General features: G+C 51.0%; 1 protein-coding gene across 1 annotated transcript in view; it reads right to left on the bottom strand.

Annotated features, from left to right (window-relative positions):
• Nucleotides 1-17,111, bottom strand: part of LOC116958450 (phosphatidylserine decarboxylase proenzyme, mitochondrial-like) — a gene marked incomplete at its 3' end in the record, with an annotated part of 55,549 nt that extends 38,438 nt beyond the window's left edge. Inside the window, exon 1 of the mRNA XM_032981050.2 lies at nt 16,654-17,111. Within this exon, the coding sequence (XP_032836941.2) occupies nt 16,654-16,739 (86 nt within the window). The remainder of the gene's footprint in view (nt 1-16,653) is intronic.
• Between the last annotated feature and the right edge of the window lie 682 nt (nt 17,112-17,793).

Here is a 17,793-nt window from a genome sequence, read left to right on the forward strand (position 1 = left end):
ACACACAGACACATACACACACACACAGACACACACACACAGACACACACACACACAGACACACACACACACAAACACACACAGACACACACACACACAGACACACACACACAGACACACACACACAGACACACACACAGACACACACACAGACAAACAAACACACAGACACACACACACGGCCACCCTCACCACCGGCGTCATAAACAAACGGTGGGGGAAGGTTGTAGAACGTCGCTTGGCACGGTCATGTCGTGTCGCATGCAGACCCAGACAGCACCACAAACACCATTATCTCTCTTACATCATCACCATCAGCATCACCACCATCACCATCACCACCACAAACACCATTATCTCTCTTACATCATCACCATCAGCATCATCATCATCACCATCACCACCACAAACACCATTATCTCTCTTACATCATCATCATCACCATCAACATCATCACCATCACCACCACAAACACCATTATCTCTCTTACATCATCACCATCAACATCATCATCACCACCATCACCACCACAAACACCATTATCTCTCTTACATCATCACCATCAACATCATCACCATCACCACCACAAACACCATTATCTCTCTTACATCATCACCATCATCATCACCATCACCACCACAAACACCATTATCTCTCTTACATCATCACCATCAACATCATCATCACCACCATCACCACCACAAACAACATTATCTCTCTTACATCATCACCATCATCATCACCACCATCACCACCACAAACACCATTATCTCTCTTACATCATCACCATCAACACCACCATCACCATCAGCATCATCACCACAAACACCATTATCTCTCTTATATCATCACCATCAGCATCATCATCACCATCACCACCACAAACACCATTATCTCTCTTATATCATCACCATCAGCATCATCATCATCACCATCACCACCACAAACACCATTATCTCGCTTACATCATCACCATCAGCATCATCATCACCACCATCACCACCACAAACACCATTATCTCTCTTACATCATCATCACCATCACCACCACAAACACCATTATCTCTCTTACATCATCACCATCAGCATCATCATCACCATCATCACCACCACAAACACCATTATCTCTCTTACATCATCACCATCATCATCACCATCACCACCACAAACACCATTATCTCTCTTACATCATCACCATCAGCATCATCATCACCATCACCACCACAAACACCATTATCTCGCTTACATCATCACCATCAGCATCATCATCATCACCATCACCACCACAAACACCATTATCTCTCTTACATCATCAGCATCATCATCACCACCATCACCACCACAAACACCATTATCTCTTACATCATCACCATCAACATCATCATCATCATTACCATCATCACCATCACCACCACAAACACCATTATCTCTCTTACATCATCATCATCACCATCATCATCACCATCACCACCACCACAAACACCATTATCTCTCTTACATCATCACCATCAGCATCATCAGCATCACCATCACCACCACAAACACCATTATCTCTCTTACATCATCACCATCAGCATCAACATCATCACCATCACCACCACAAACACCATTATCTCTCTTACATCATCACCATCAGCATCATCATCATCATCACCATCACCACCACAAACACCATTATCTCGCTTACATCATCACCATCATCATCACCATCAACACCACAAACACCATTATCTCTCTTACATCATCACCACAATCAACATCATCATCAACATCACCATCAACACCACAAACAACATTGTCTCTCTTACATCATCACCACCATCATCACCATCACCACCACAAACAACATTATCTCTCTTACATCATCACCATCAACATCATCACCATCATCACCATCACCACCACAATCACTATTATCTCTCTTACATCATCACCACCATCATCACCATCACCACCACAAACACCATTATCTCTCTTACATCATCACCATCATCATCACCATCACCACCACAAACACCATTATCTCTCTTACATCATCACCACATCAACATCATCATCAACATCACCATCACCAACACCACAAACACCATCATCTCTCTTACATCATCACTAACACCATCACCATCATCACCATCACCACCACAAACACCATTATCTCACTTGCATCATCACTAACACCATCATCATCACCACCATCATCACCATCACCACCACAAACACCATTATCTCTCTTACATCATCACCATCATCATCACCATCACCACCACAAACACCATTATCTCTCTTACATCATCACCATCAACATCATCACCATCAACACCACCACCAACATTACCACCATCACCTCGACCATCACCACCACCATCACCACCACCATTACCACCATTACCACCATTACCACCACCATTAACACCACCATCACCACCACAAACACCATTATCTCTCTTACATCATCACCACCATCAACATCATCACCATCATCACCATCACCACCACAAACACCATTATCTCTCTTACATCATCACCACATCAACATCATCATCAACATCACCATCACCACCACCACAAACACAATCATCTCTCTTACATCATCACTAACACCATCACCAACATCACCATCACCACCACAAACACCATTATCTCTCTTACATCATCACCATCAACATCATCACCATCACCACCACAAACACCATTATCTCTCTTACATCATCAGCATCATCACCATCATCATCACCATCACCACCACAAACACCATTATCTCGCTTACATCATCACCATCAACATCATCACCATCACCACCACAAACACCATTATCTCTCTTACATCATCACCATCAACATCATCACCATCAACACCATCACCACCACCAACATTACCACCATCACCTCGACCATCACCACCATCACCACCACCACCACCATCATCACCATTACCACCATTACCACCATTACCACCACCATTAACACCACCACCATCACCATCACCACCACCATCAACACCGTCAACACCATCAACACCATCACCAGCACCACTAACATCATCACCACCATAACCACCACCATCACCACCATCACCACCATCATCACCATCATCACTAACATCACTAATATCACTAACATCATCAGAATCACCATCACCACCATCACCACCATCACCACCATCACCATCACCACCACCATCACCACCACCACCACCATCACCACCATCACCACCACCATCACCACCACCATCACCACCACCACCACCATCACCACCATCACCATCACCACCATCATCACCATCACCACCATCACCACTATCACCATCACCACCATCACGACCATCACCACCACCATCATCACCATCACAACCATCACCACCACTATCACCACCATCATCACCATCACCACCATCACCACCATCACCATCATCACCATCACCATTATCATCACCATCACCACCACCATCATCACCATCACCACCATCATCATCACCATCACCACCATCACCATCACCACCATCACCACGACCACCATCACCACCATCACCACCATCACCACCACCATCACCACCATCACCATTACCACCATCACCACCATCACCATCACCACCATCACCACCATCACCACCACCATCACCACCACCATCACCCCAACCATCAATACCATCACCACCTTCACCAACATCATCACCACCATCACCACTATCACCACCATCACCACCACCATCACCACCATCACCACCACCATCACCACCATCACCACCACCATCGCCACCGTCATCACCACCATCACCACCATCACCACCACCATCACCACCATCATCACCACCATCGCCACCGTCATCACCACCATCACCACCATCATCACCACCATCACCACCATCATCCCCACCATCACCATCATCACCACCACCATCATCAACATCACCACCATCACCATCACCACCATCATCATCATCATCATCACTACCACCACCATCACTACCATCACCATCACCACCATCACCACCATCATCACCACCACCATTACCATCACCACCACCATCACCACCACCAGCATCACCACCATCACCACCATCACCATCACAACCACCATCACCATCACCAGCATCACCAGCATCACCACCATCACCACCATCATCACCACCATCACCACCATCATCCCCACCATCACCATCACCACCACCATCATCAACATCACCACCATCACCATCACCACCATCATCATCACCACCACCATCACTACCATCACCATCACCACCATCACCACCATCATCACCACCAACACCATCACCATCACCACCACCATCACCACCACCACCACCAGCATCACCACCATCACCACCACCACCATCACAACCACCATCACCATCACCAGCATCACCAACATCACCACCATCATCACCATCACCACCACAAACACCATTATCTCTCTTACATCATCACCATCACCATCACCAGCACAAACACCATTATCTCTCTTACATCATCACTAACACCATCACCATCATCACCATCACCACCACAAACACCATTATCTCTCTTACATCATCACCACCATCAACATCATCATCAACATCACCATCATCACCACCACAAACACCATTATCTCTCTTACATCATCACTAACACCATCACCATCATCACCATCACCACCACAAACACCATTATCTCACTTACATCATCACTAACACCATCATCATCTCCACCATCATCACCATCACCACCACAAACACCATTATCTCTCTTACATCATCACTAACACCATCAACACCACCATCACCATCAACACCACCATCATCATCATCACCACTGCAAACACCACAAACACCATTATCTCCCTTACATCATCAGGATCATCACCATCATCAACATCACCACCACAAACACCATTATCTCTCTTACATCATCACCATCAACATCATCACCATCAACACCATCACCACCAACAACATTACCACCATCACCTCGACCATCACCACCATCACCACCACCACCATCACCACCATTACCACCACCATTAACACCACCACCATCACCATCACCACCACCATCAACACCATCAACACCATCAACACCATCACCAGCACCACTAACATCATCACCACCATAACCACCACCATCACCACCATCACCACCATCATCACCATCATCACTAACATCACTAATATCACTAACATCATCAGAATCACCATCACCACCATCACCACCATCACCACCATCACCATCACCACCACCACCATCACCACCATCACCATCACCACCATCATCACCATCACCACCATCACCACCACAAACACCATTATCTCTCTTACATCATCACCATCACCATCACCAGCACAAACACCATTATCTCTCTTACATCATCACTAACACCATCACCATCATCACCATCACCACCACAAACACCATTATCTCTCTTACATCATCACCACCATCAACATCATCATCAACATCACCATCATCACCACCACAAACACCATTATCTCTCTTACATCATCACTAACACCATCACCATCATCACCATCACCACCACAAACACCATTATCTCACTTACATCATCACTAACACCATCATCATCTCCACCATCATCACCATCACCACCACAAACACCATTATCTTTCTTACATCATCACTAACACCATCAACACCACCATCACCATCAACACCACCATCATCATCATCACCACTGCAAACACCACAAACACCATTATCTCCCTTACATCATCAGGATCATCACCATCATCAACATCACCACCACAAACACCATTATCTCTCTTACATCATCACCATCAACATCATCACCATCAACACCATCACCACCAACAACATTACCACCATCACCTCGACCATCACCACCATCACCACCACCACCATCACCACCATTACCACCACCATTAACACCACCACCATCACCATCACCACCACCATCAACACCATCAACACCATCAACACCATCACCAGCACCACTAACATCATCACCACCATAACCACCACCATCACCACCATCACCACCATCATCACCATCATCACTAACATCACTAATATCACTAACATCATCAGAATCACCATCACCACCATCACCACCATCACCACCATCACCATCACCACCACCACCATCACCACCATCACCATCACCACCATCATCACCATCACCACCATCACCACTATCACCATCACCACCATCACGACCATCACCATCACCACCACCATCATGACCATCACCATCACCACCATCACCACCACCACTATCACCAAAATCATCACCATCACCACCATCACCACCATCACCATCACCACCATCATCATCACCATCACCACCATCACCACCATCACCACGACCACCATCACCACCATCATCACCATCACCACCATCATCACCATCACCACCATCACCACCATCACCATCATCACCATCACCATTATCATCACCATCACCACCACCATCATCACCATCACCACCATCATCATCACCATCACCACCATCACCATCACCACCATCACCACGACCACCATCACCACCATCAGCATCATCATCACCATCACCACCACAAACACCATTATCTCTCTTACATCATCATGATCAGCATCATCACCATCACCACCACAAACACCATTATCTCTCTTACATCATCACCACCATCAACATCATCATCAACATCACCATCATCACCACCACAAACACCACTATCTCTCTTACATCATCACTAACACCATCACCATCATCACCATCACCACCACAAACACCATTATCTCACTTACATCATCACTAACACAATCATCATCACCACCATCATCACCATCACCACCACAAACACCATTATCTCTCTTACATCATCACTAACACCATCAACACCACCATCACCATCAACACCACCATCACCATCAGCATCATCATCATCACCACTGCAAACACCACAAACACCATTATCTCCCTTACATCTTCAGGATCATCACCATCATCACCATCACCACCACAAACACCATTCTCTCGCTTACATCATCACCATCAACATCATCATCATCATCACCATCACCACCACAAACACCATTATCTCTCTTACATCATCACCATCACCACCATCACCACCACCACCATTACCACCACCATTAACACCACCACCATCACCATCACCACCACCATCAACACCATCAACACCATCAACACCAGCACCACTAACATCATCACCACCATAACCACCACCATCACCACCATCACCACCATCATCACCATCATCACTAACATCACTAATATCACTAACATCATCAGAATCACCATCACCACCATCACCACCACCATCACCACCACCACCATCATCACCATCACCACCATCACCACTATCACCATCACCACCATCACGACCATCACCATCACCACCACCATCATCACCATCACCACCATCACCACCACCACTATCACCACCATCACCACCATCACCACCATCACCATCATCACCATCACCATTATCATCACCATCACCACCACCATCATCACCATCACCACCATCATCATCACCATCACCACCATCACCATCACCACCATCACCACGACCACCATCACCACCATCATCACCATCACCACCATCACCACTACCATCACCACCATCACCATCACCACCACCATCACCACCACCATCACCCCAACCATCAACACCATCACCACCTTCACCAACATCATCATCACCATCACCACTATCACCACCATCACCACCACCATCACCACCATCACCACCACCATCACCACCATCACCACCACCATCGCCACCGTCATCACCGTCATCACCACCATCACCACCATCACCACCACCATCACCACCATCACCACCACCATCGCCACCGTCGTCACCACCATCACCACCATCATCACCACCATCACCACCATCATCCCCACCATCACCACCACCACCATCATCAACATCACCACCATCACCACCACCATCATCATCATCACCACCACCATCACTACCATCACCATCACCACCATCACCACCATCATCACCACCACCACCAGCATCACCACCACCACCATCACCATCACAACCACCATCACCACCATCACCACCACCATCACAACCATTACCACCATCACCACCATCACCATCAACACCACCACCATCATCACCATCACCATCACCAACATCACCATCATCACCATCACCATCACCACAATCACCACAATAACCACCATCACCACCACCATCACCACCACCATCACCACCATCACCATCACCACCACCATCTCCACCACGATCATCACCATCACCACCACCATCACCACCATCACCACCACCATCACCACCATCACCATCATCACCACCACCATCACCAAGACCATCACCACCATCACCACCACCATCACCACCACCATCACCACCATCACCACCACCATCACCACTATCATCACCATCACCACCACCCTCACCACCACCATCACCACCAGCATCACCACCATCACCACCACCACCATCACCACCACCATCACCACCATCACCACCACCATCATCACCACCATCACCACCATCACCACCACCACCACCATCACCACCATCATCACCACCATCACCACCATTACCACCACCATCACCACCATCACCACCACCATCACCACCATCATCACCATCATCACCACCATCATCACCATCACCACCATCATCACCACCATCACGACCATCACCACCACCATCACCATCACCACCATCACCACCATCACAAACACCATCACCACCACCATCACCACCATCACCATCACCACCATCATCACCATCACCACCATCACCACCACCACCACCATCACCACCATCACCACCATCACCACCATCACAAACACCATCACCACCACCATCACCACCAACACCATCACCACCATCAACACCACCATCACCATCACCACCATCACCACCATCACCATCACCACCATCACCACCATCATCACCACCATTACCACCATCACCACCACCATCACCACCATCATCACCACCATCACCACCACCATCACCACCATCACCACCACCATCACCACCATCACCATCACCACCAGCACCATCACCACCACCATCACCACCATCACCACCACCATCACCACCACCATCACAAACACCATCACCACCATCACCACCACCACCATCACCACCATCACCACTATCATCACCACCATCACCACCACCACCATCATCACCATCACCACCATCACCACCATCACCACCACCATCACCACCACCATCACCACCATCACCATCACCACCACCATCTCCACCACCATCACCACCATCACCATCACAACCATCACCACCACCATCACCACCACCACCATCACCACCATCACCACCACCATCACCATCACCACCATCACCACCATGACCACCATCACCACCACCATCACCACCACCATCACCACCATCACCACGACCATCACCACCACCATCACCACCACCATCACCACCATCACCACCACCATCACCGCCACCACCACCATCACCACCATCATCACCATCACCACCACCCTCAACACCACCACCATCACCACCAGCATCACCATCACCACCATCACCACCACCATCCCACCACCATCACCACCATCACCACCACCATCACCACCATCACCACCACCATCATCACAACCATCACCACCATCACCACCACCATCACCACCACCATCACCACCATCACCACCATCATCACTACCATCACCACCACCAACATCACCACCATCATCACCATCACCACCACCATCACCACCATTACCACCACCATCACCATCACCACCATCACCACCATCACCACCATCATGACCACCATCACCACCATTACCACCACCACCATCACCACCATTACCACCACCACCATCACCACCATCATCACCACCATCACCACCACCATCACCACCATCACCACCACCATCAGCACCAACATCACCACCACCATCACAAACACCATCACCACCATCACCACCATCACCACCACCATCACAACCATTACCACCATCATCCCCACCATCAACACCACCACCATCATCACCATCACCATCACCAACATCACCATCATCACCACCACCATCACCATCACCACAATCACCACAATAACCAACATCACCACCACCATCACCACCACCATCACCACCATCACCACCATCACCATCACCACCACCAACATCACCAAGACCATCACCACCATCACCACCAGCATCACCACCACCATCACCAACATCACCACCACCATCACCACTATCATCACCATCACCACCACCCTCACCACCACCATCACCACCAGCATCACCATCACCACCATCACCACCACCACCATCACCACCACCACCATCACCACCACCACCACCATCACCACCATCATCACCACCATCACCACCATTACCACCACCATCACCACCATCACCACCACCATCACCACCATCACCACCATCATCACCATCATCACCACCATCATCACCATCACCACCATCATCACCACCATCACGACCATCACCACCACCATCACCATCACCACCATCACCACCATCACAAACACCATCACCACCACCATCACCACCATCATCACCACCACCATCATCACCACCACCATCTCCACCACCACCACCATCTCCACCACCATCACCATCACCACCATCACCACCATCACCACCACCACCACCATGACCACCACCATCACCACCATCATCACCATCACAAACACCACCACCATCACCATCACCACCACCATCTCCACCACCATCACCACCATCACCATCACCACCATCACCATCACCAACACCACCATCACCACCATCACCACCATCACCACCATCACCACCACCATCACCACCATGACCACCATCATCACCAACATCACCACCATGATCACCACCATCACCATCACCACCATCACCACCACCACCACCATCACCACCACCATCACCACCACCACCACCATCACCACCACCATCACCACCATCACCACCATCACCACCACCACCATCACCATCACCACCATCACCACCATCACCACCACCACCATCACCACCATCACCATCACCACCACCATCTCCACCACGATCATCACCATCACCACCACCATCACCACCATCACCACCACCATCACCAAGACCATCACCACCATCACCACCACCATCAGCACCACCATCACCACCATCACCACCACCATCACCACCATCACCACCATCACCACCATCACAAACACCATCACCACCACCATCACCACCAACACCATCACCACCATCAACACCACCATCACCATCACCACCATCACCACCATCACCATCACCACCATCACCACCATCATCACCACCATTACCACCATCACCACCACCATCACCACCATCATCACCACCATCACCACCACCATCACCACCATCACCACCACCATCACCACCATCACCATCACCACCAGCACCATCACCACCACCATCACCACCATCACCACCACCATCACCACCACCATCACAAACACCATCACCACCATCACCACCACCACCATCACCACCATCACCACTATCATCACCACCATCACCACCACCACCATCATCACCATCACCACCATCACCACCATCACCACCACCATCACCACCACCATCACCACCATCACCATCACCACCACCATCTCCACCACCATCACCACCATCACCATCACCACCATCACCACCACCATCACCACCACCACCATCACCACCATCACCACCACCATCACCATCACCACCATCACCACCATGACCACCATCACCACCACCATCACCACCACCATCACCACCATCACCACGACCATCACCACCACCATCACCACCACCATCACCACCATCACCACCACCATCACCGCCACCACCACCATCACCACCATCATCACCATCACCACCACCCTCACCACCACCACCATCACCACCAGCATCACCATCACCACCATCACCACCACCATCCCACCACCATCACCACCATCACCACCACCATCACCACCATCACCACCACCATCATCACAACCATCACCACCATCGCCACCACCATCACCACCACCATCACCACCATCACCACCATCATCACTACCATCACCACCACCAACATCACCACCATCATCACCATCACCACCACCATCACCACCATTACCACCACCATCACCATCACCACCATCACCACCATCACCACCATCATGACCACCATCACCACCATTACCACCACCACCATCACCACCATTACCACCACCACCATCACCACCATCATCACCACCATCACCACCACCATCACCACCATCACCACCACCATCAGCACCAACATCACCACCACCATCACAAACACCATCACCACCATCACCACCATCACCACCACAATCACAACCATTACCACCATCATCCCCACCATCAACACCACCACCATCATCACCATCACCATCACCAACATCACCATCATCACCACCACCATCACCATCACCACAATCACCACAATAACCAACATCACCACCACCATCACCACCACCATCACCACCATCACCACCATCACCATCACCACCACCATCTCCACCACGATCATCACCATCACCACCACCATCACCACCATCACCACCACCATCACCACCATCACCATCATCACCACCAACATCACCAAGACCATCACCACCATCACCACCAGCATCACCACCACCATCACCAACATCACCACCACCATCACCACTATCATCACCATCACCACCACCCTCACCACCACCATCACCACCAGCATCACCATCACCACCATCACCACCACCACCATCACCACCACCACCATCACCACCACCACCACCATCACCACCATCATCACCACCATCACCACCATTACCACCACCATCACCACCATCACCACCACCATCACCACCATCACCACCATCATCACCATCATCACCACCATCATCACCATCACCACCATCATCACCACCATCACGACCATCACCACCACCATCACCATCACCACCATCACCACCATCACAAACACCATCACCACCACCATCACCACCATCATCACCACCACCATCATCACCACCACCATCTCCACCACCACCACCATCTCCACCACCATCACCATCACCACCATCACCACCATCACCACCACCACCACCATGACCACCACCATCACCACCATCATCACCATCACAAACACCACCACCATCACCATCACCACCACCATCTCCACCACCATCACCACCATCACCATCACCACCATCACCATCACCAACACCACCATCACCACCATCACCACCATCACCACCATCACCACCACCATCACCACCATGACCACCATCATCACCAACATCACCACCATGATCACCACCATCACCATCACCACCATCACCACCACCACCACCATCACCACCACCATCACCACCACCACCACCATCACCACCACCATCACCACCATCACCACCATCACCACCACCACCATCACCACCATCACCACCATCACCACCACCACCATCACCACCATCACCATCACCACCACCATCTCCACCACGATCATCACCATCACCACCACCATCACCACCATCACCACCACCATCACCAAGACCATCACCACCATCACCACCACCATCAGCACCACCATCACCACCATCACCACCACCATCACCACCATCATCACCATCACCACCACCCTCACCACCACCATCACCACCAGCATCACCATCACCACCATCACCACCACCACCATCACCACCATCACCACCACCATCATCACCACCATCACCACCATCACCACCACCACCACCATCACCACCATCATCACCACCATCACCACCATTACCATCACCACCATCACCACCACCATCACCACCATCATCACCATCATCACCACCATCACCACCATCACCATCACCACCATCACCACCATCATCACCACCATCACGACCATCACCACCACCATCACCATCACCACCATCACCACCATCACAAACACCATCACCACCACCATCACCACCATCATCACCACCACCATCATCACCACCACCATCTCCACCACCATCACCATCACCACCATCACAAACACCACCACCATCACCATCACCACCACCATCTCCACCACCATCACCACCATCACCATCACCAACATCACCATCACCACCATCACCACCATCACCACCATCACCATCACCACCACCATCACCACCACCATCACCACCATGACCACCATCATCACCACCATCACCACCATGATCACCACCACCACCATCACCACCATCAACACCACCACCATCACCACCACCATCACCACCACCACCATCACCACCACCATCACCACCATCACCACCATCACCACCATCACCACCATCATCACCATCACCACCACCCTCACCACCACCAGCATCACCATCACCACCATCACCACCACCATCACCACCACCATCACCAGCACCATCACCACCATCACCACCACCACCATCACCACCATCACCACCACCATCACCACCATCATCACCATCACCACCACCCTCACCACCACCATCACCACCAGCATCACCATCACCACCATCACCACCACCATCACAACCATCACCACCATCATCCCAACCATCAACACCACCACCATCATCACCATCACCAACATCACCATCATCACCACCACCATCACCATCACCACAATCACCACAATAACCACCATCATCACCATCATCACCACCATCACCACCTTCACCATCACCACCATCACCACCATCATCACCACCATCACGACCACCACCATCACCATCACCACCATCACCACCATCACAAACACCATCACCACCACCATCACCACCATCATCACCACCACCATCATCACCACCACCATCTCCACCCCCATCACCATCACCACCATCACCACCATCACCACCACCACCACCATGACCATCACCATCACCACCATCACCACCATCACAAACACCACCACCATCACCATCACCACCACCACCACCACCATGACCATCACCATCACCACCATCACCACCATCACAAACACCACCACCATCACCATCACCACCACCATCTCCACCACCATCACCACCATCACCATCACCACCATCACCATCACCACCATCACCACCACCACCATCACCACCATCACCACCATGATCACCACCACCATCACCACCATCAACACCACCACCATCACCACCACCATCACCACCACCACCACCACCATCACCACCACCATCACCACCATCACCACCATCACCACCACCATCACCACCATCACCACCATCATCATCACCACCATCACCACCACCTTCACCACCATCATCACCATCACCACCACCATCACCACCACCATCACCATCACCACCATGACCACCACCATCACCACCACCATCACCATCACCACCATCACCACCATCACCACCACCACCATCTCCACCATCACCACCATCACCACCACCACCATCACCACCATCACCACCACCATCACCACCATCACCACCATCACAAACACCATCATCACCACCATCACCACCATCACCATCACCACCATCACCACCACAATCACCATCATCACCAATACCACTACCATCACCAGCATCACCAGCATCACCACCATCACAAACACCATCACCACCACCACCATCACCACCATCACAAACACCATCACCACCACCACCATCACCACCATCACCACCACCATCCCCACCATCATGATACACCATCACCACCACCACCATCACCAACATCACCACCACCATCATAAAACACCATCACCACAATGACCACCATCATCACCACAATCACAAACACCATCACCACCATCACCACCATCACCATCACCACGCTTGTGCCAGGCTATGTGCACCCTGAGGCCACGTGAAGTGTGGAACGCCCGCTGGCAGGTCACGGGGCAGACCCAGGTGCCACGGGTCGACTGACTGAGATGACTGGCTGATACACCACCTGTGCCCCCAACTGTGCTAAGCTGTTGTGTTTTAGCCACCCGGCGCTCCGCTCGTTGTTGTGAGCGTCGCTCCTCCGCCCTCCGTTGTTGTTGGAGGGCGACTACCACTAACTGCCCAGTAGCGTCCTTCACGAGCCTCCTCCACAGAGTCCGATCTTGACACCGCTGCTACCGGTCATCGGCAAGTCCACTTAGCTCCACGTCCTCCTGTACCACATCACTCCATCTCTTCTCTAGCCCGTGCCGCGCCCACTTAGCCCCCTCGATCCGGCCGAACAAAAGCTGTTTCGGCATGCGGTGTCTGGGCATGCAGGCTACATGACCCAGCCAACGCAGCCTTGCCTGCCGGAGGAGCTCACCGATGGGACCTTGCCCAGATCTTTCAAGGATTTGTGAGCTTCCCACACAATCCAGCCTGGTTAAACCCAGGATGGATCGTAGGCAGGCAAGCCTAAATGTTTCTAACCGGCGAAGATGTTCCATTAGGAGGGTCCACGTTTCGCAAGCGTAGAGAAGGGAGGGAATGACCGTGGCCGAGAAGTGGAGCGACAGACTAGGTAGCTTCCACACAGCGTTACGCAACCGATGAAAAGATTTTGCCGCTCGACTGATTCGGAGTGAGACCTCTGCTGTTAAACTTGAGCTGGTCATAAGCACACTTCCCAGGTATGGGAAACTCTCCACTCTCTCTACAACTGCCCCATCACCAATTGGGAGTTGTGGGGGTGGAGTGTCCGAAAGTACAAAATACCCAGGCAGGTGCTTAATTTTGGTGTGGCTGATGGTAAGGACCCACCTCTTAGTGGCACACTCCAGGTTCAGCAGCAGCGCCTCCAACTCCTCCCCTGAGTGAGCAGCTATTACCAAATCATCGGCATACATAACGTGGTTGACCAATAGGGAGCCATCCCTTGACCGCACCCGGGCATCGATCAGCCTCCCCTATATCTGTATCAGATGGAAATTCCTCCGGTACAGCTATTGAAGGCTTCACGAACTACGTGGTCGAAATAGATGTTAAATAATGTGGGAGCCAGAGGACATCCCTGTCGCACCCAAAGGTCTACAGGGAATGGCTCTGACTCCCGGCCACGTAGTTTTTCCCGGGCCCGCTCACCATCATGAAGGTCCTTAATGATCGTGAGCACAGGGTCAAGAACTCAGAAAGCACAAAGAAAAACCCAGAGCCCAGGCCTACTGATGGTATCATAGGCCTTGGCCAGGTCAATAAAGCAGAGATGTAGGTCCTGTTGGAATTTCATACACCTATGCTACAGCAGAGGGAAAGAAAATATGGCATCTGTGCAGGACCGCCCTTTCCTGAAACCGCATTGGGGCTCCGCAAGCCTCTCCTCAGCGTGCCTGGCAAGGCGATGCTGAATAATCCTTGCCAGGACCTTTCCCGGCACACTGAGGAGTGAGATGCCCCTGTAGTTGTTACAGTCTGTGCGGTCCCCCTTCTCAAAGAGGGGGACCACCAGGGCATCCTTCCAATCCTGCGGAACCCGTCCAATGGTCCAGACTGTTCTTATGGTGTCATGTAGGGCAGTCTGTGCACAAACGCCACCCTCCGTCAGCATTTTGCTTGGGAGATCATCTCTGCCCGGTGCCTTTCCTGGTTTCAGATTCTGGATCGCCTTCAGTACTTCCTCAACAGATGGGACCTCAGCCAGCCACTCACAGGGGGTGACTTCTTCCAATATTTGAGGCACCGCAGCCTCAGCAGGGTCATCCTCACTTTGTGCCACGATGTTTTCCAGGCTGAGGGATTTTCCCTCCCCCAGGACCTCACAGAAATGCTCAGAAAATCTGCAAACCTGTTCCTGGGGGTCGGAGATTGGATCACCGTTTTTCCCCTAATGATGGTAATAGGTGTGGCACTGCAGGTTACTTTTTGATGGAGTTAAATAGGGATTTGTGATCGTGGGCCATTGAG

The sequence above is a fragment of the Petromyzon marinus genome (genome assembly GCF_048934315.1).
Source record: "Petromyzon marinus isolate PM22_M1 ecotype Great Lakes invasive population chromosome 77 unlocalized genomic scaffold, UKy_Petmar_22M1.pri1.0 chr77_unloc.2, whole genome shotgun sequence".
Lineage (NCBI taxonomy): Eukaryota > Metazoa > Chordata > Hyperoartia > Petromyzontiformes > Petromyzontidae > Petromyzon > Petromyzon marinus.